The sequence below is a fragment of the Lampris incognitus genome, chromosome 17 (genome assembly GCF_029633865.1).
Source record: "Lampris incognitus isolate fLamInc1 chromosome 17, fLamInc1.hap2, whole genome shotgun sequence".
Classification (NCBI taxonomy): domain Eukaryota; kingdom Metazoa; phylum Chordata; class Actinopteri; order Lampriformes; family Lampridae; genus Lampris; species Lampris incognitus.
The window spans coordinates 31520181-31542279 of NC_079227.1; the positions used below are offsets into that span (position 1 = coordinate 31520181).

General features: G+C 47.9%; 1 protein-coding gene across 1 annotated transcript in view; it reads left to right on the forward strand.

Moving 5' to 3' along the window:
- The window catches only part of abcc3 (ATP-binding cassette, sub-family C (CFTR/MRP), member 3), a 78252-nt gene that overhangs the window by 27840 nt on the left and 28313 nt on the right, over window positions 1-22099 (forward strand). The window contains exons 5-16 of the mRNA XM_056297666.1: window positions 980-1105; window positions 1434-1495; window positions 7072-7203; window positions 10462-10701; window positions 12305-12482; window positions 13368-13529; window positions 13677-13769; window positions 14645-14848; window positions 15405-15551; window positions 19687-19774; window positions 19903-19969; window positions 20185-20311. Coding sequence (XP_056153641.1) covers window positions 980-1105; window positions 1434-1495; window positions 7072-7203; window positions 10462-10701; window positions 12305-12482; window positions 13368-13529; window positions 13677-13769; window positions 14645-14848; window positions 15405-15551; window positions 19687-19774; window positions 19903-19969; window positions 20185-20311 — 1626 coding nt within the window. The remainder of the gene's footprint in view (window positions 1-979; window positions 1106-1433; window positions 1496-7071; window positions 7204-10461; window positions 10702-12304; window positions 12483-13367; window positions 13530-13676; window positions 13770-14644; window positions 14849-15404; window positions 15552-19686; window positions 19775-19902; window positions 19970-20184; window positions 20312-22099) is intronic.

The window sequence follows — 22099 nt, forward strand, 5'->3', positions numbered from 1 at the left end:
TATATTTGTCTACATGAATGTGTCTTCTTCACCCTCTGTTTTGGTTACATACATCGGTTACATACAGAGTAATACAAAATACACTCGGATTATATTTAATATCAATCAACAGTAGGCAACGGAATAGATTGCTACGCTACGCGGACGCCCCCTGCAGCAAATTCTTTGCCGGTAACGCCGCTGTCTTCCAATTACGTACTCCATCCCTATAGATCAGGGATGTCGAACTCCAGGCCTCGAGGGCCGCAGTGTCTGCAGGTATTTGTTGCAACCGTGCACTGCGCCACCTGATTAAACTAGTTCCTTTCCCTCCTTGATCCAGGAGGTGAGCTAATTAGTTAATTCAGGTGGCGCAGTGCACGGTTGCAACAAATACCTGCAGACAGTGCGGCCCTCGAGGCCTGGAGTTTGACACCCCTGCTATAGATGGTGATGAGATAAAGTACACATGTGACGCAAGAAGATCATAGTTCAGCTGCTAAGTTAGGTCGAATTGTCCGTGCGTCATGGTGAGCACAAACTCTGTCATGAATATCAAATTCAACAGCCTCATGTGCACCTGGTTTTGTTCCTGGTTACTCTCTTCAGCAGGACGTTGCGTTCACATAGTTGTTGCCATTGGTTTGAGGGTTTATTTCAGCGGCGTGAAATGCATTCGCTAACATCTATTAAAACACCGTGTGGACAGATGCTCCTGTGTGTTCTCGCCTCGACTGCTTCACGGAAAACAGCCCGAGGCACCTGTGTCCTCGCTGAGACGCGGCCACGGCCAGCCGGCGTAGACACAACTGCAAGCCAAAAACGGACACCAGCGCTGTGTACTATGCCAGACAATCGACACTGACACAGCCCACTTATCTTGGCGCAGGCAGGGGAGACTCATGAGCCAGCATGAAAATAGACTCCCATGAATAACTCAACACCAAAACGCCTGTGTGTGTGTGTGTGTGTGTGTGTGTGTGTGTTCTTTGTGTTTCAGAGTGAGGTCCCTGACAAGCTGCGTTTCACCACGTTCTACTTCTACTTTAGCCTGGTGGCCCTGGAGCTAATTCTTTGCTGCTTTAATGAGAAACCTCCTCTCTTCTCCAACGTCGTCACAGACCCTGTGAGTCACTGATATACACTCGTTCCCGCACAAAGCGCCCCCCTGTATTGTCTGTTTGTGTGCATGTGCGTGTGCACGCAAAGCGGTGTACAAACCATCCATGCACATGTGCACGTGTGTGACAAATTGACAGCACTTCCTCTCTTGCAGCAGCGTGTAATACTGTATATCAGTGTTTTGCAGAGACCTTTGTTGGAAGTCTGTTTAAGGGTCGCTACCAAGCGTGTCAAAGCAGGTCATGCACAGAGAACGTGGCTGTTGTGTCCTTATCCTCATATAAACCCCTCTGTGGCCTATTTTCTCCACCTTTTCTACCATTTCTCCTCAGAATCCCTGCCCTGAATCAACGGCGGGCTTTCTTTCTACCATGACCTTTTGGTGGTTCACAAGGTGGGTCTCCGGTGCTTAGCAGAGCTTAGTGTATCTCAACGTCCACATCCATTCCACGTACGTACAGATTTACACGCTGCTGCACACGCAACGCTAACACCCACACGCATACAAACCGGAACGCAGATTGGTGTAGAAATTGTTCGGATGCCCCAGAAAGCCATGTCCTGTTTTTTACTCGAGCCAGATTTGTCATTGACTTATTGTCGTCGCTGGTGGGAAAAAAAAATGAAGCCTCTGAGTTAGGGTTTAAAAATCACACAGTCTCAAATCATATAGAAGGCCAATGAAATGAATATCGTAACATTTTCTAAAAAACGTACAGCAGGTTACCGCTTTAAAGCTGCAATCCATGTTCGAATCCCCGTGCTACCTCCGGCTTGGTCGGGCGTCCCTACAGACACAGTTAGCCGTGTCTGCGGGTGGGAAGCCGGATGTGGGTGTGTGTCCTGGTCGCCGCACTAGCGCCCCCTCTGGTCGGTTGGGGCGCCTGTTCAAGGGGGGAGGGGGAACTGGGGGGGGGGGAATAGCGTGATCTTCCCACGCGCTACGTCCCCCTGGCGAAACTCCTCACTGTCAGGTGAAAAGAAGCGGCTGGCGACTCCACATGTACGGGAGGAGGCATGTGGTAGTCTGCAGCCCTCCCCGGATCGGCAGAGGGGGTGGAGCAGCGACCGGGACGGCTCGGGAGAGTGGGGTAATTGGCCAGTACAATTGGGGGGCTGGGGGGGGGGGGGCTGCAATCTGTAACACATCTCCACTTGTAAATTATTATTTTATCCATGTGGACCATGGAGGCAGGTTGCATAATGCTAGCTGGCGTCTCTGCCACGGTTAGAGACACTCTTTAGTTTCCGTTTACCGCTGTTGTATTTTTGAGCAGGTAGGGCGACCACTGGTGCAGCGACCAACACCGGCGTGTTGGACACAACTCCAGCAGGAAGTAAGATTACAACGTGACGCAGACGTGGCGGGGCTCCTGTCAGACAGACGGAGAACAATGGGACACTGTAGTTTGAGGAATTTTAGACTGTCTGCATTAACTTCGGTTCGAGGATCGCATTTTAATAAGGGTGTCGCACGACTAATCTAATCGCAGTCGCGATGTCAGCCCGTGCAATTATATAACCACCAAAGCCTGCGATTTAATTAAATAACAAAATGTGCGCGCACGGGCGTCCGTTTGTGCGCAGTCTGCATATCCACGCCCATTATTAAGAGCTGACCAATCAGTCTCTGCTTAGGCAGTGACGCGTGTGCAGGCTACGGTCACATGACTATCCGGCGTACTGTGTGCAGGGTAGAGGCTAGTTCCCGTCGATGCGGAGAACGGTCAACTGAGCATGCGCAAGTACTCGTCGCCTCCGTTGTTTGGGTAGGTTGAGGTTAGGGTTAGGGCGGGGTTAGGGTTAAAGTTAGCTAATCAGACGCAGGGTAGGGGCGGGTCTTCCTAGAATCCTAGCGCCTGGGTGCTACGCGGGGCGTGTAGAGGCATTTCGCGCATGCTCAGTTGACCCGTTCTCTGCATCGACGGGAACTAGCCTGTACCCTGCGTGCAGAGGAGAAGGAAGGGATACCGATGACAACGAGCAGGCTAACACTGAAATGCTAACGCTGATGAACTGGTGGCAAAAAACCCCAAAAGAGAACTACAGCTAAACTATATATTGGAATACCGATCGACTGTAATGTTGATTGACCGCCCAACAGAACTGCCACGTCGTCATCACATTTCAAACGGATGAAATAATGCAAAATATTAGGGATTCAGAGTCATGTTTATTAGCCCTGTAGGTGCGCACATACATGGAATTTGACTCCAGTTTCGTGGCTCTCTCAGTGTACCTAACATAGAGTAACAACACTGCAACACAACAATCTTCAGATATCTACGCAAGGATTGCCTTACACGGGTGAAACGAGAGGCGATCAAGTGCAATGGTGCAGAGAATATATCAGAGATGCTGAAATAGATGTTAGCAGGTTACTTACCAGGCACGTGCCCGTGAGCTTTGAGATTGGGTAAGCATGGAATATTTTAATACACTCAATTACACGTTGTGCCAAGCGCAAATGTCATGGGTGAGTGCAGCGTCAAGGAAATGCCATTGAGGAAAACTGATGCCCTGGAACCCCGCTAATAAAGAGTAAGCGGAGTGTTACAGTGGCGGACTTTATGATCAAATTACCAAAAATAAAAAAAAACAAACAAAAATTGCCAGTCGCGATACAATGTTTCAAATCAAGGGCCACACACGTCGCCCAACTCATCTCTCTCTCCAAACACAACGTCAACATCACTGCACCACGCATAGGCCTACATCCAAAAGGCAAAGAAGGAGGTCTTCAAAGAAGTATAACCAGTGCAGCACAGCAGTCACCTCAGATCGCCACTTCACAGCACAAAGCAAACATTCACATGTAAATGAGACACGTCGGTCTTAAATCAATCAAGTTCCAGTGCAGCACAGCAGTTAAACCAGATCACCATCAGCCTATCAGTCTAGCGAACAGTATGGTAGCGAATTCGGGGGACAACGCAACCACAGGAACTGCCGCGGCCGGGAAGCGAACCCGTAGCGCCCGCACCGCAGGAGACATCGCTAACCGCTCGACTAAAGGGTCAGACTCGCCTGCCAGCGGCCAGCGTCTCTACTAATCCATGCACGTTACAGTATGAACCAGCAGCCATCACATAAAGTTATAGAAACATGTTACCTTACTGTACTGGAACACGAAACCCAGGCGTCTCTCCTTGCGAACCAACACCTCCGTGACTTCACGGCGAGTCTCCCGCTTGTCGGAGTTTGGGAAGTCTCTCCTTCTCAACTGAAACCAGGGCCAGCGATGACAGGCGGGACCTTGTCCGGTGCGATTTCGACTGAGGGTCTTCACTCTCTTCCTCGCTGAAAATGACCTCTCAACAGCTACCGTTGTTGCTGGTCTAGTTAAGACTAATTGGAGCGACTTTGTTGCCTCGGGAACGGTTTCAACCAGATCATGCTGAACGAGCCACCCACGCGTCATCATACTCTGCAGCGTGGGATGACGGAGTTCCACGTAGTTGCCCCGGGTTCAAGGAGTCCTCGCCTTCCTCGTCGCCCCGAAATGCTGTTTCTTGCTTAGCCAAATAGCAGGTGGCATCAATCAGTTTGTTTAGGATATCTCTATTCTCCCTAACCTTTCCATTGTGCCGATCGATTGATAATCTCGTTTGCGCATCGAGAGCTAAATCGATACGGCCGAATGTTTTCGATGCCACGCGGCTTCTGCTGTGGACTGCGGTCTGCTCCTGTTCACTGAGTGCGTTTGTCGGGTTCTTCAGGTCCCCGTGGGCCGCCTTGTCCACACGCTGTCATCACCCGCGGAAACAAAGGGCAGGAGCAGCAGAGGAGGCGGCTAGTCGCTGCGCAGCCACGCAGCCGTTTCTTACGTACCAGGCTTGTTGGAATCCCCCTCACGGCCCTTCCCTTTTCGGTGTGAAGGCCTTTAGAAGGTAGCTCGGTTTTTCCCGTGAGATCCAGTTTGCGAAACCCCCGAAGGTCGCTGACCGTTTACAGTGCTACGGTCCATTTTCACTGACCCGCCACAAGCTTCGTTCGGAACTATTCGGCGGCTACATGAACCACGTGACCCTCTCGCGTTCTGACCCCTCATTGACGTAACTCGCTCTTTCTAGGGCTCTGCCCTGGGCCTATTAGTAGTGGGCTGAGGGAACAAGTTCAAAGCACGTGGGATGCATTCTTCTAATGCAGCGTTTCTCAACCGGGGGTCCGCGGACCCCTAGTGGTCCGTGGTGTAATTGCAAGGGGTCCGTGAAAATAAAATATCTTTAAAAAAAAAAGATCCTATGACATTTATAGAAATAGGATTATTTTACTCAAATGTGACTGAGACCTTTATCTACCTAAACTATAAAGGGTAACAGGACTTTTTTCTCTAATTACATCTGTTTCACAAGTGTAATTTATTGTATTTTAATAAGAGATCTCGCTCCCGTTTGCATTGTTAAAAGTTACTGCATAAAAATTCTGTTTTGTTACATATATCTGAAAGTTACTGAATACATATTCTGTTTTGTTACATATATCTGAAAGTTACTGAATACATATTCTGTTTTGTTACATATATCTGAAAGTTACTGCATAAGAATTCTGTTTTGTTACATATATCTGAAAGTTACTGAATACATATTCTGTTTTGTTACATATATCTGAAAGTTACTGAATACATATTCTGTTTTGTTACATATATCTGAAAGTTACTGCATAAGAATTCTGTTTTGTTAACTATATCTAAGTTACAACTGAAAGCTCTTATTTTTGCCCCAAAGAGTGAATAAATGCTATAATGCAATTTAAAATGCAGTTTCTACTGTTTCTATCAAATTGCAACCCCCCTCCCCTAAGATCAGGTGGAGGGGTCCTCAGGGTAGATCAAAAATACGCAGGTGGTCCAGGACCCCAAAAAGGTTGAGAACCACTGTTCTAATGCATCCGAATCGACACTAGAGAGAAAGCAGAGCGAGAGAAAGAGAAAGAGCGAGCGCGAGGGCGAGCGAGCGAGCTTACACCTGCGGGTTGCGCCAAAATGTTAAGACAAAATTAATGACTGCTGCTGCACTGGAACCAAAGATGACGACTCTTTTAATGAAGACAAACAAAGGGTTTATGTTAGCACTTTTATTTTAATATTTCACAGTGTTATTTTTCTTTTTTCATTGGGTGAGCACTGCTTACCTTGCTTATATGGACGGCACGTCCCAGTTACTTCCATATTGTAGCAACCACAGGAACTGCCGCGGCCGGGAAGCGAACCCGTATCGCCCGCACCGCAGGAGACATCGCTAACCGCTTGACTAAAGGGTCAGACCCATCAGCCAGCGGCCAACGTGTCTACTCATCCATGCACGTTACAATATACATGCCTGAGGTAGATGGATGTGACGGAGCATACCAGTATGCGTACAATGTACAGTACAGTATATACAACATGGTTGGATTTATTTGACAGTATTTTGCAGTTTTAATCTACAATCCTGGAGATAGTTTTACTTTCCGGTACATGTGGTGGTACTAGTAAAACACCAGGGATTCATTCGGACTGAGTCAGCTGCACCGTCCCCACAGCAAAATATATTAAAAAAAAAACCCAACAACAACAAAAACTTTGGTTACCTGGGTTCAAGACGCTGATGTTGTAGTATATGTTGGTAAAGTTCTTCCATAAACTTTGTCTGCCCTTTGTTCTAGTTCACCACAGCACCATTGCTCCTCAAACTTGTCATTACCTGCCTCATTCTTCCACGTCTGGCTGCAACACTGAAGATAGAAATCACTATGGGCTAGATCACTTTTTCTGTGGAAAACCCCCCCCAGACAGTAGTAACCATTCAAATGAGCTTCCACACAAGCGATCATGGTTTGGCTGTTGGTAGATCAGCCATTGATAGCATCAAGAAGGACATTTGCTTGCACGTTCGTCTTCAGAATTCTAGCTTTATCTACTTTTCACCACTGGATAAGGTCCTCCTTCTTAATGTGATGATTAATTTGATTTATTTTTATCTCTTTCAGCATGGCCATTAAGGGCTATAAGATGCCCCTGGAGTCTAAAGACCTGTGGTCTCTGAACCAGCGGGACAGCTCGGAGGTGGTGGTGCGCCAGATCCTCAGAGAGTGGGAGAAGGAGCAGGCCAAAGCCAAGAGGTAGACGAGTGGATGGGGGATGGGGGCTTGGGGGGGAGGGCCGGCCGGCCGGCCGCTGAAAGAGGAAAAGGGAATACTTTAGGCAGGAAGAAGGAATTCCACAAATACAGAGACAGATGGATGGGTTGACAGCTGGGTGGTTGAATAGGTGGAAGTACTTACCTGGATGTTTTGGTGGTCTGAGATGAGCAGCGGTTCTTCAGTGAGTCCCGTTTTCCATTACGGTCCAGTCCTTCCTATAGATGTCACAAAATCCTAAAAGGTTGTTATTATTGTCATTACTACTTATATTTTTCATCTCCCCGCCCGCAAAGATGGATATATATATGTATATATATTACAACCCAACTTGAATGTTGGGTCACATTCGTATTCAACTCTGCAATATTGCTGAAACGTTTCCCCGCTGACATTTCATATATTTAGTGTTTCGATGTGTATAAAATGATGATCTCAGTTTCAGTGATCCCCTTCTGTACCTTGTGGAAGGGAAATGGCAGAGTGGCTGAGGTTCCTGACCTCCAGCTGACAACGCTAACCTCCCTGCAGAGATGTTTACTCTGATCCGACGCTTAAAAACGCCTACTCCCCTTTTACACCAAGCACCCGTGCTCAGCCCGCGTCCCACCGCCTGCACTTGCCTTTGCTTTTGTTTAACAATACAAAGCAGAGTCCTATTGTCAGTGTTGTCGGTAGCTCCACCCTCCACTCGCCATTTTCCTTTATCACAGCAGAGGAAATGTGAGGGGAACTTGTCACAGGGTTGGGCTTGGTGTGTGTGTGTGTGTGTGTGTTTTCACATGCTTACATGTATACCTGCTTACTCAATGTGCATGTATGTGCGCAGTTGCGAGTGTTTACAGATTGTCAGATAAGGGTTGATTTCACATTTGGGAGGGGTACCATATAAAATTCACCCAAGTTATCATCGCCACAGATCATTCTGTGGAAGGAGTGGTGGGGAAGCAACAGAAGGAGAACACACTCGCGATATAGCACAGTGACAGAACCAACACCGAGATCATGTCAACCCACCTGCATAGAGGCAGAATTTTTTTTATTTATTTTTTTTATTTAAAGACCCTTAGGCATCCCGGTAGCATGGCGGTCTATTCCGTTGCCTACCAACACGGGGCTCACCGGTTCGAATCCCCGTGTTACCTCCGGCTTGGTCGGGTGTCCCTACAGACACAAATGGCCGTGTCTGCGGGTGGGAAGCCGAATGTAGGAATGTGTCGTGGTCGCTGCACTGGTGCCTCCTCTGGTCGGTCGGGGAGCCTCTTTGGGGGGGGAGGGGGAACTGGGGGGGGGGGGGAGTAGCATGATCCTCCCACGTGCTACACCCCCCTGGCAAAACTCCTCACTGTCAGGTGAAAAGAAGCGGCTGGCAACTCCACATGTATCGGAGGAGGCATGTGGTAGTTTGCAGCCCTCCCCGGATCGGCAGAGGGGGTGGAGCAGCGACTGGGACAACTCGGAAGAGTGGGGTAATTGGACGGGTACATTTGGGGAGAAAAGGGGGGGACCCCCCCCTCAAAAAGACCCTGCGTGCGACTTTCTGTGTGCAGTCGCTGCTGCTGTCATGCATCGTGCATGTGTGCAGGCTAGTTTCTACCGCCTCAGAGTACTGCGTTCAAGCCGGAGCATTAGAGGATTTAACCGGGCCCAAACTGTTGTGAAATGTTTTGCTGCAGAATTTAATTTCGGCTAGTTATAGTCTGCTCCCGGCTGTATTGCGCCCCGCAGCTTAGGCTTATTTAGCGTCTAAAGAAATTAGCTTAATGTATAAACATGTCTGGCAGCCCGGTCTCTGAGTGCTGGCCCCAGCTCCATCATGTGCACCAAGGATTAGTCCTCCAGTGAACGCTCTAGTACTACAGCGAAAAAGGAATTTCTTGTACAAATACGCTTGACTCACATCACAGGAAGTGTGGTGAACTATGACCTCCGCTATTGTTTAGTGTACTTCTTGGGCCTCCCTGCGTGTATGCCTTCCAGTCTCCCTACCGGGCCCTCTGCTGTTAAGGCACAAAGGCGTGTAAAGTGATATGAGGAGGGGCTCGGATTATGCTGCGCTTAATTTGTGGTTTGGAAACCAGTCTGGTGGGGAGCTGAATTCCCTTTCAGTCGCCTTTATTGGTCCTGTTTGGTACTCTGCATGTATTCCAAGGCTCTTTTAAACTACATTTTGCACCACTGTAGGATTATTTGGGGAGTGGGTAGCTCGAGGCACAGATAAAGGGAAAACCCCAGTACTGAAATAAATGGCTGTCACCATCTCGGCACAGACAAACTAGGCAGCTGCCTAGGGTCTAATTGCCACAGGGGGGCCCAGACAGACGGATAAAAACATCAACTTTTAGTCTAAATTAAAAATATTTAACATAGAATATTTTAAACTATAAATAGATAATAATAAACAAAAATATATACCTAACTAATTAACCATAATAACCATGTGGCAGTTAAAAGTAATATTTTTTGTTTTCAAAGTATCAAAATGTGCTTGTTTGGGGGTGGGGGGGGCTAAGAAAAATGCTCTGCCTAGTGTAATCTATCCATTTAGTCCGGCCCTGGCTGTCACTGGATGAACTTGCGATAAAAATCCCCTGTTTGGCGGGAAAATATATTCTTGCATTATTTAATTACAACCGCATCTTGTCATGTAGTTTAGTGACTGCTTAAACGCAGTAGAGCAGAATCTCTCAGACATTTACCGCCCATGTGTCTAAAGTGTGTAGACACAGTGTATGCGATTTGAACTCGCGAACTACGAAAATACATCGGAAAACAGGGAGTCAAAGAGGGAACGACCATCCCTGAACACCCCGGGGGAGGGTGGGGAGGGGGGCTAAGAGTACATCTGTCACCATCTTACAATGCTGTGAGTGCAAACATTCCCCAATCCTCTGTGAATAGTACACACGGCCATTGAAACTCTAGTTAGTGGTCACGGTAATTTGCATGTCCGAAACCGATCGCTGGTTTCAGTCGTTACGCCACTGTATTGTTTATGGGGGGGGGGGGGCTGCAGTCAGCTGAGACTGAAGGGGTCACTTAGATGAGTGAGGGAACGTTTCTCTCGATAAATGTTGTGTCCAGATGAACTGATTCAGCTTCCTGTGATACATCAGAAAGTGATTATGTTCATTCTGCTTCTCTCTCTCTCTTTCTCGCTCTCTCTCTCTCTCTCTCTCTCTCTCCCTCTCTCTATCTCTCTCTCATATTCCCACCCCCATCGCCCTCTCCCGTCTGCAGCGAGCAGAATCCCTCCCCCCTGGCCATTTTCTCCAAGTCCCCGTCAGCGGGAACGACCAATCATGTGGAAGAAGTTGGCCGCGATGAAGACGAGGTGTTGCTGTCCAAGCAGAAAGAGGCTCCCCGACAGCCGTCCTTCCTACGGGCCTTACTCCGAGCCTTCGGGCCCTACTTCCTGATCGGCTCGGCCTACAAACTCCTGCAGGACCTCATCACCTTCATCAACCCTCAGCTCCTCAGGTGAAGGGAGAGGCGCCTGGTTGTCAGAGCGCGCTTTACGTTTGTTCATACTGACCCCCCCCCCCCCACTGAGAGTAACCAACACTGACAAAACTACCATTGTTCCAGTGTCATCCATCTTCCTTTCCAAGGATGTTGTTTTGCATGTTGTGGAGCTTACTCCATCATACAGCTGTCTGATATGAGTTCTGTCTTTGTTCAGGATGCAAATTTGTTTGTAAACGTGTTTGGGTAACAGTGTGCCGAGTATGAGCAACAGCAGCTGTCCTGTCAATCCCTTATCTAGATCTCGGCTCATTTATAGAGACAGGATTTGGATAAAATTGGCAGGAACTTTCCTGTCGCAGAATTTCATCGGGTGGCGCAGTTCAGTAAGCTTCATTCTAGCCACGTTTCCATCCAAATACTAAGCGGACGCGTGAAAAGTTGGAAAAAAAATCTACAAGTTCATCAGGTGCGGTTCCTTCAGCTGATTTTAAGCAAACAAATTATCTCCCCTTGCAAAGGCAAATGAGTTTGCAAGGGTCTTTTTGCCTTTCCCACACGCAAGTTGTATTTCTTGTCAAATTAGGATGAAAACTTGATTGCATGCTTTTTTTGGGGGGGGGGGATTATCTACATTTAATCTTTCTTATTCTCAATCTAAATTCATATACACACACGGGCTCGGAAGAGTGGGGTAATTGGCCAATACGGGCTCGGAAGAGTGGGGTAATTGGCCAATACGGGCTCGGAAGAGTGGGGTAATTGGCCAATACGGGCTCGGAAGAGTGGGGTAATTGGCCAATACGGGCTCGGAAGAGTGGGGTAATTGGCCAAGTGCAATTGGGGAGAAAAAGGGGGGGGTGTTCTGCAGCACTGCGGTCTGAACGTTTGGCTGTCGTCTGATGCAAGAAGAGAGAAGATCCCCCTCAGAAAGCTCCAACCACATCACTGCTGTTCCCCAACTCCACCATTCAAATGGTCAAATTCTCCAGCCTCTATTAGCTAATCTGCTTTTGCCGTAATCAGTCGCACAGTATTATCTGGGGCTATTTTGAAGCCTTTCCAAATATAATATGGTTTAATTTGGCACAGCGGAGCCTTATAAATCTTCCTCAAAACACACAAAAGGTTTGGCGCCGCTGCCGTCCGGATAAGATCGGTGGCGATGCTCGTTTTGGGAAGAACCCTGTTCTCCAGCTGTGAGCAAGCGCTTGACAACATGTGCTATAAGTGGAGCCATGCTTTACATAAATGAGGGAAGAAGTGTTCATGTTGTTTTGGGTGCGGTGGACATATTCACAGTTGGTACATTGTGTTATCTAACGGCTCCGAGCGGTCGAGGAATAGTCTGTGCATCCTGTAACTTCATTTCTGCAGCTGAAATGGTAACTTGTGTTATTTGGACGACCGGACAAGAGAATTGGGTTTCTATCGAGAGTGTGTGCATGTGCACAGAATCGGCTGCATAGGAAACTCAATTTTTCCACCTTATCTCACCGTGCAGTCATTTTGGTGCAGTTCAGTATGGTCACATCCCACCGCGTGCGTTGTCACATGTAGGATGAATCATTTATTCCGTAGTTCACCGACACTGAGTTTCCCCGCTCCGCTCTCGCAGGATGCTGATCTTGTTCGCAGAGCAGAAGGGCGTCCCTGATTGGTGGGGCTTCGCGCTGGCGTTCCTCATGTTTTTCACAGCCTTGCTGCAGACCATCATTCTCCACCAGCACTTCCAGTACTGCTTTGTAACTGGCATGAGGCTCCGCTCAGCTGTCATCGGCGCCATCTACAGGAAGGTATACACACGCACGCACAGGAAGAGAGAAATAATATAACAGCTAGAACAGTCTAATAAGTTCAGCAAATTGCCTCTCTTTGCTGGAAAGCAGCCTTTAAAACCAGGAAAAGGGGGGCGTCTGGGTGGCGTAGCGGTCTGTTCCGTTGCCTACCAACACGGGGATCGCTGGTTCGAATCCCCGTGTTACCTCCGGCTTGGTCGGGCGTCCCTACAGACACAATTGGCCGCGTCTGCGGTTGGGAAGCCGGATGTGGGTATATGTGTCCTGGTCGCTGCACTAGCGCCTCCTCTGGTCGGTCGGGGTCACCTGTTCGGGTGGGAGGGGGAACTAGCGGGAGTAGCGTGATCCTCCCCCGCGCTACGTCCCCCTGGTGAAACTCCTCACCGTCAGGGGAAAAGAAGCGGCTGGTGACTCCACATGTATCGGAGGAGGCATGTGGTAGTCTGCAGCCCTCCCCGGATTGGCAGAGGGGGTGGAGCAGCGACCGGGACGGCTCGGGAGAGTGGGGTAATTGGCCGGATACAACTGGGGAGAAAAGGGGCGGGGGGGGATCCGGAAAAAAAACTAGGAAAAGACAACACTTATGTCATGTCACGTTATTAGGATATCCAGATCCCAGATGATATCTAGTCTCATATCACCATATCCATATGATACTGATTTACTGCCCAGCCCTAACGTTCAATGATGGCAACGGGGGGGGGGGGGGGTCGTAGACATCCTGAAGAAGGTTTTGGTTTTCGCCGATCCTACCCTACAAAAACACAGAAACAAACAAATTCAGTGCAGCATTAACTTTTCTTTCTTTGAGTCCACTCACAACAGAGACCATGAACCCCGAGCCCGATGTCACGTGGTTCCCTCCCTGTCCTTGTCCACCAGGCGCTGGTGATAACTAACGCCGCCAAGCGTTCGTCCACCGTGGGCGAGATCGTGAACCTGATGTCCGTCGACGCGCAGCGGTTCATGGACCTCACCACCTTCCTCAACATGCTGTGGTCCGCGCCCCTGCAGATTGTGCTGGCGCTGTACTTCCTCTGGCAGGTCAGTGTGCTGGCACGTGCAGTCCACAGAGTCCATGAACACACACACACACACACACACACACATTTCCTTTGTGTAGATGGTTTACCGTTTGCTGTTGAGATGTTGGCATTGATTCCTAAGTGTACTGTACACTTTGTTGGGTAGAACCTTGGCCCGTCTGTGCTGGCTGGTCTGGCTGTGATGATCCTGCTGATCCCCTTTAACGCGGTCATCGCCATGAAGACACGAGCCTACCAGGTACGCACACGCACAAATCCCAACATCTAGGCTTGTAGCAACTGGAGTCTGACTGAGTCAAAGTACACCCCTACGGTGTCCGGGTAGCGCAGCAGTCTATTCTGTTGCCTAGCAACATGGAGATCACTGGTTTGAATCCCCGTGTTACCTCCGGCTTGGTTGGGCGTCCCTACAGACACAATTGGTCGTGTCTGCGGGTGGGAAGCCGGATGTGGGTATGTGTCCTGGTCGCTGCGCTAGCGCCTCCTCTGGTCAGTCGGGGTGCCCGTTCAGAGCGGAGGGGGATCTGGGGGGGAATAGCGTGATCCTCCCATGCACTACGTCCCCCTGGTCAAACTCCTCACTGTCAGGTGAAAAGAAGCGGCTGGCGACTCCACATGTATGGGAGGAGGCATGTGGTGGTCTGCAGCCCTCCCCGGATCAGCAGAGGGGGGTGGAGCAGCGACCGGGACACATACCCACATCTGGCTTCCCACCCACAGCCACGGCCAGTTGTGTCTGTAGGGACACCCAACCAAGTTGGAGGTAACACAGGGGTTTGAACCGGCGATCTCCATGTTGGTAGGCAATGGAATAGACCGCTACGCATGATTTGCATTATTTAAAGGGGTTATCGAACTTCTTAGAAACTATGGTACGGACCAGTTTTTTCCCTTTTTCTTTTGACTGTATAAGCACAGAATGGACTTCAGTATACCGGAGTTGCCCTGCTTCACCCTCGCTCTGAGGGTGAAGCAGGGCAGTTCAAGCTTGTTCGCAGTTCAAGGATTTTGGTTCTTTTTATGACATGGAAGAAAAGTTTGCTTCCTGATGCTAACATCTCGCTCTCTTCCCCCCCCCCCCCCCCCCGTCTCTCCTCTCTTCCTGTCTACCAGGTGGAACAGATGCAGCACAAGGATTCCCGTATCAAGCTGATGAACGAGATCCTGAACGGCATCAAGGTCCTCAAGCTGTACGCCTGGGAGAACTCCTTCAAGGAGAAGGTCCTGGCCATCCGACAGAAGGAGCTCAGCGTGCTGCGCAAGACCGCCTACCTGGGAGCCCTCTCCACCATGGCCTGGACCACCGCCCCGTTCCTGGTCGGTCCTAAACCAAACCCCCTGACAGCCATCTTTCAGTCACGAGACATTAGTTTTACTAGGTCACATTCTGAAATCGTACCGAATTCAGCTCACGCCAAAGCGCGTGGTGCGTACACGAGCTCCTCCCCCTTCGTCGAATCCTGTCAAACGAACAGCATCCAACTGCTGTCACAGTTATCCAATCAGAGTTGAGCAATTTCATAACCTCATGGTCAGATGATTTCACTGCTTAGGCAATGCAGTGGTGCGGTTGGATCATTTTTTTCCGCTTTTTGCTCACCGAGTCTTGGCAAGCCCACCAGGCTGCCGCTGGGTGAGCGTGTCGGGGTGTTCAGGTGGGGCGGCTGTGTGACTTGGATCAGAGCGGTGCGTGAAACTGGCCGGGGTCGTTGCTCAGATCTAGTTCAGTGCCCCCCCCCCCCCCCCATTCTCTGACAATGTCCCCTTGGTGTCTCCTCGCCAGCGGCGCTCCTGATAATGACAACTGTAAATCCACGAGTTGTGTATTAAGACGTGAGCTCTTTATTTGTTTATTTATTTTGTGCATTCGCAGGTCGCTTTGACGACGTTTGCTGTTTATGTGAATGCGGATGAGAAGAATGTGCTGGATGCAGAGAAGGCCTTTGTCTCGCTCTCGCTCTTCAACATCCTGAGGTTTCCTCTCAACATGCTGCCGCAGGTCATCAGCAGTCTCGTGCAGGTGGGAGCTGCTACGCCGTCTTTTTCCCCTCCGCGAAAATCTCTCAGAATCAGGACGTCTTCGCAGGTCAGCGTAGGGGGAGGGAAGGTGGCTTTGTGGATTTGGGCATGGAAGCATTTGGGTCCCCCTGCCCTATGGCAGAGTTCAACCAGCAGATGCACAATATTGAGAGATTTATTACAGGAAATGTGAATATCCCTGAATTTGCAAAGGAAGATTTCATCCAGGAGTGATGTTTCTCATTGAGATGAAGCCTTATTTCATTTTTCCACTCGCATATATATATATATATATATATATATATATATATATATATATATATATATATATATATATATATACACTACCGTTCAAAAGTTTGGGATCACCCAAACAATTTTGTGTTTTCCATGAAAAGTCACACTTATTCACCACCATATGTTGTGAAATGAATAGAAAATAGAGTCAAGACATTGACAAGGTTAGAAATAATGATTTGTATTTGAAATAAGATTTTTTTTACATCAAACTTTGCTTTCGTCAAAGAATCCTCCATTTGCAGCAATTACAGCATTGCAGACCTTTGGCATTCTAGCTGTTAATTTGTTGAGGTAATCTGGAGAAATTGCACCCCACGCTTCCAGAAGCAGCTCCCACAAGTTGGATTGGTTGGATGGGCACTTCTTTGAGCAGATTGAGTTTCTGGAGCATCACATTTGTGGGGTCAATTAAACGCTCAAAATGGCCAGAAAAAGAGAACTTTCATCTGAAACTCGACAGTCTATTCTTGTTCTTAGAAATGAAGGCTATTCCATGCGAGAAATTGCTAAGAAATTGAAGATTTCCTACACCGGTGTGTACTACTCCCTTCAGAGGACAGCACAAACAGGCTCTAACAGGTACTATTTAATGAAGATGCCAGTTGGGGACCTGTGAGGCGTCTGTTTCTCAAACTAGAGACTCTAATGTACTTATCTTCTTGCTCAGTTGTGCAACGCGGCCTCCCACTTCTTTTTCTACTCTGGTTAGAGCCTGTTTGTGCTGTCCTCTGAAGGGAGTAGTACACACCGGTGTAGGAAATCTTCAATTTCTTAGCAATTTCTCGCATGGAATAGCCTTCATTTCTAAGAACAAGAATAGACTGTCGAGTTTCAGATGAAAGTTCTCTTTTTCTGGCCATTTTGAGCGTTTAATTGACCCCACAAATGTGATGCTCCAGAAACTCAATCTGCTCAAAGAAGTGCCCATCCAACCAATCCAACTTGTGGGAGCTGCTTCTGGAAGCGTGGGGTGCAATTTCTCCAGATTACCTCAACAAATTAACAGCTAGAATGCCAAAGGTCTGCAATGCTGTAATTGCTGCAAATGGAGGATTCTTTGACGAAAGCAAAGTTTGATGTAAAAAAAATCTTATTTCAAATACAAATCATTATTTCTAACCTTGTCAATGTCTTGACTCTATTTTCTATTCATTTCACAACATATGGTGGTGAATAAGTGTGACTTTTCATGGAAAACACAAAATTGTTTGGGTGATCCCAAACTTTTGAACGGTAGTGTATATATATATATATATATATATATATATATATATATATAAACTTAGCACAAAAAGTAAGGAAATGTGTGTTTGGTAGATTATTTATTTGTTGTAACAATGCTTCTTGGCAATAAATCTTACACTGCTCAAAAAAATAAAGGGAACACATAAGCAATGCAATGTAGCTCCAAGTCAATCACACTTTTGAGATATCAACCTGTCCAGTTAGGAAGCAACACTGATTTGTGACTCAATTTCACCTGTTGGTAAATTGTCTAATTTCCATTTGCAAGACAACCCCTATAAAAGGAATGGATTTGCAGGTGGTGGCCACAGACCATTTGCCTGTCCTCATCTTTTCTGGCTGATCTTTGGTTAGTTTTTCATTTTGCTAGTGCCCTCACCACTAGAGGTGGCATGAGGCGGTATCTGCAACCTACAGAAGTTGCTCAGGTAGTGCAGCTCATCCAGGATGGCACATCAATGCGTGCTGTGGCAAGAAGATTTGATGTGTCTCCCAGCACAGTGTCCAGAGCATGGAGGAGGTACCAGGAGACAGGCCAGTACACCAGGAGACGTGGAGGGGGCCGCAGGAGGACAACAACCCCGCAGCAGGACCGCTATCTGGTCCTTTGTGCAAGGAGGAACAGGAGGAGCACTGCCGGAGCACTGCCGGAGCCCTACAAAACGACCTTCAACAGGCCACTAATGTGCAGGTTTCTGCTCAAACAGTGAGAAACAGAATGCATGAGGATGGTATGAGGGCCCGACGTCCACAATTGGGGCCTGTGCTCACAGCCCAACACCGTGCAGCCCGATTGACCTTTGCCAGAGAACATCTTGGTTGGCAGATTCGCCATTGGCGCCCTGTGCTCTTCACAGATGAGAGCAGGTTCACACTGAACACATGTGACAGACGTGAGAGAGTCTGGAGACGCTGTGGAGAACGTTCTGCTGCCTGCAACATCCTCCAGCATGACCGGTTTGGCGGTGGGTCAGTGATGGTCTGGGGAGGCATATCCTTGGAGGGCCGCACAGACCTCTACGTGCTAGCCAGAGGTACCATGACTGCCATTAGGTACCGGGATGAGATCCTCAGACCCATTGTCAGACCATATGCTGGTGCAGTGGGCCCTGGGTTCCTGCTCATGCATGACAATGCTCGTCCTCATGTGGCCAGAGTGTGTCAGCAGTTCCTGTATGTCGAGGGCATTGATGCTATGGACTGGCCTGCACGTTCCCCAGACCTGAATCCAATCGAGCACCTCTGGGACATCATGTCTCATACCATCCGCCAACGCGATGTCGCACCACAGACTGTCCAGGAGTTGACCGATGCCCTGATCCAGGTCTGGGAGGAGATCCCTCAGGAGACCATCCGTCGTCTCATCAGGAGCATGCCCAGACGTTGTGGGAAGTGCATACAGGCACGTGGAGGTCACACACACTACTGAGCCTCATTTTGAATCGTCTTGAAGAATTTCCACAGACGTTGGATCAGCCTATGTTCTCATTTTCCACTTTGATTTTGAGTACGATTCTGAATCCAGACCTTAATGGGCTAATGATTTTGATTTCCATTGATCATTCTTAGGTTATTTTGCTCTAAACACATTCCTCTGTCTAATAAATAAAGATTTTCAGCTGAAATATTTCATTCATCGAGGTCTATATTGTGTTTTTAGGTGCTCCCTTTATTTTTTTGAGCAGTATATATCAGGCACCTGATTGTCAGCACCTGGGGTACCAGAAGCTCAAAACAAGAGTCAATAGCAACAGCAAAATAAGCTGTTTGGCATTGGCAGAGAACATTTGGAAAATTTTGCATGGGCGCAACCCACATACTCAGTTCTGCTGCTCATCTCACAAATGCATGTTCCTTACCAATGTGGCCCCGTTTAAAAGGGAAATAACCAGGCTTTCCAACGGCATAAGATTTATTGCCACGAAGCATTGGTACAACAAAGAAATCATCTACCAAACACAAATTTCCTTACTTTTGTGCTAAGTATATATATGTATATATATACACTTTTATTTTATTTTTTGGGGATTTTTTTCCCTGCTTTTTCTCCCCAATTGTATCCTGCCAATTAACCCACTCTTCCGAGCCATCCCTCCGATACATGTGGAGTTGCCAGCCGCTTCTTTTCACCTGACAGTGAGGAGTTTCACCAGGGGGAAGTAGCGTGTGGGAGGATCAAGCTATTCCCCCCCAGTTCCCCCTCCCCCATTGAACAGGCGCCCCGACCGACCAGAGGAGGCGCTAGTGCAGCCACCAGGACACACACCCACATCCTGCTTCCCATCCGCAGACCCGGACGCCCCCACTCACAAATTTTAAGTATGCCGTTAATGGTGGCACTGTTAGGGTTTATACTCCTGTCTGTGCCCCTGAGCAAGGCAGTAGGAAAAGAACTGGAGTTGGTCCCCGACGCTGCATGGTGGCTGCCCCCTGCTGCTAGCTACACAGCTAGGATGGGTTAAATGCAGAGAAAGAATTTCCCCACGTGGATTAATAAAGTAGTAATAGTAGTAATATCTGTTTTCTCTTCTTTCAGAGTGCCACTGTGTGTTGTGTTTTCTTTTCACTGACGCCCTCTTTGTAATTCCCAGGCCAGCGTCTCTCTGAAGCGGATTCAAGCTTTCCTGAGTCATGACGAGCTGGACCCACAGTCGGTAAACAGAAAGAGCGCCGCCACAGGTTAGACAGCATACAGCTGCTGTTTCTGAATGCTCTTCATTGTGCAGCCTTTGTAAACCACACAAGTACCGGCCCCAATCTGTCGGAAAGGCGAAAGGTCATTACACTCCCTTTCATTTCTTTAACAGAATACTCAGTGACGGTTACCAGTGGAACGTTCACGTGGACTAAAGAGGAACCTCCTGCCCTCCACAAGTATGTTCATTATTTTCAGATCAGTTTCTGCGTCGTCAGCTGTGGATAAGCTGACTTGAAGATATTGCAAACACAAATAGACAGCCATGACTACCGTGACCTCTGTAATGCACGGGGTTTTTCCTAATGCCCAAGGCTCTAGTGCCTCATCTCACTCTCTTGTGTTCATGGTGTACACGCTGGCTGATGCTGATCTGATTCTTATGTTTCCCTAGCATCAACATGATGGTGCCTCAGGGCTCTCTCCTTGCCGTGGTGGGGCACGTCGGCTGTGGAAAATCCTCGGTGATCTCTGCACTGCTGGGGGAAATGGAGAAACTAGAAGGCGACGTCTCCATACGGGCAAGTGCCGAGTTGATGTTATAACCTGTAGGAGAGTATTGTGTGCCTGACAAACCACCAGCGAGCCTTTTTCCCCAAATCTTTTTTTCTCCTTCATCTTCACTTAAGGGGAAACAATCACAGTTATCCTCAATATTATGTCCGTATAGCTATGTAAGAAAGCTACACTCGAGCATTGTTATTTGCATTGTCTTATACAGCTCAATACAGTATGTAACAAGAAAATGTCAGTGCATGTAGTAATTTATGAAAGTTTATCAATTATTCATTTGTATTTATTAATAAATTTATTTTATTAATGTAATTTATCGATCATTCTTAAATTACATTATTTATTAATTTATCAGTCAATGCAGTTTATTAGCTAACCAGGAAGTAAGTTTCCACATTCACAGATTTTCCACCGGTGGAAACAATTTCGGCAGCGTTTCGATTATTGTCGCTTCACATTATCACCTACCTGCGAACTTTAAGATGAGGACTTCCTGTACGCTACGAACCTGAGCACAACCTGAACTCCTCACTGGGCTAAGGGCTATATTTGACTGTATTCTCTCCCACCATGTCCCTTGGCTCCTGCAGCCTGTCCGCTCACATCAGCCTCAACGCAGTGTCCTCTGAAACGACTCCAAGAAATACACTTTTACTGAGTCTTTTAATCTTCCCCTAGTGCTTAAACTGACTCATATTGTCACAAAAGGTTATAACTACTATCATTATTTTTGTGTTCCATATTTTTCTTAGGAAATGTGGCGCATGAGAAGAGAAAATAAAAACCAGTTTAACAATGAGAATCACATTTGAAACACAGGTGACGATAACAGTAGAATCACAGTACTGTGGCTCTCAATGGATCAAAAGAAAAACCAGCCACGTTTTCTTTTGGTGTTTTCATATTGTGCAAAGTTCAAACACAACAAAACAAAGTAAACTACAGATAAGTGAATAAGTGAATAAATTACTTAACTAATTGAAACAGACAAACGAACCAGAAAAAAAAAAAGAAAAAAAGGAGTGGGGCATCCAGGTAGCGTCGTGGTCTATTCTGTTGCCTACCAACGCAGGGATCACCGGTTCGAATCCCAGTGTTACTTCCGGCTTGGTCGGGCGCCCCTACAGACACGATTGGCCATGTCTGTGGGTGGGAAGCCAGATGTGGGTATGTGGTGCTGCACTAGCACCTCCTCTGGTCGGTCGGGGCACCTGTTCGGAGGGGGGGGGGGACTGGGGGGAATAGCGTGATCCTCCCACGCGCTACGTCCCCCTGGTGAAACTCCTCATTGTCAGGTAAAAAGAGGCGGCTGGTGACTCCACATGTATGGGAGGAGGTAGTGGTAGTCTGCAGCCCTCCCCAGATCGGCAGAGGGGGGTTGAGCAGCAACCAGGATGGCTCGGAAGAGTGGGGTGATTGGCTCGGTGCAATCGGGGAGAAAACGGGGGAGGAAAGGGGGGGGGTCTGTCACTCAGAGGACAGAGACTGAAGAGAGTTGAAGAACCTCAGAAAAGATTGTCATTTATTCTAGAAGTTACCAGAATCAGCTGTGACTGAGTAGCTAGTCTCCTCCAGCGTTCGAAATGACATGAGTGCTGGAGGGAGCTTTGGTTGACTTCCAGTGAAGAAGAAGAAGAAGAAGAAGGCGCCTTGCGAATAAGGAAGTGAAAGTTAGAATATCTAATTGCTTGGAGGTATATCGGTTGTAGTCTTCTGGAAACCCAAATATGGCAATATGGGGAGAGACATTTATAGTTTTTGAAAGTATTTTTGACATGGTATCGAAGTAGTTCTGC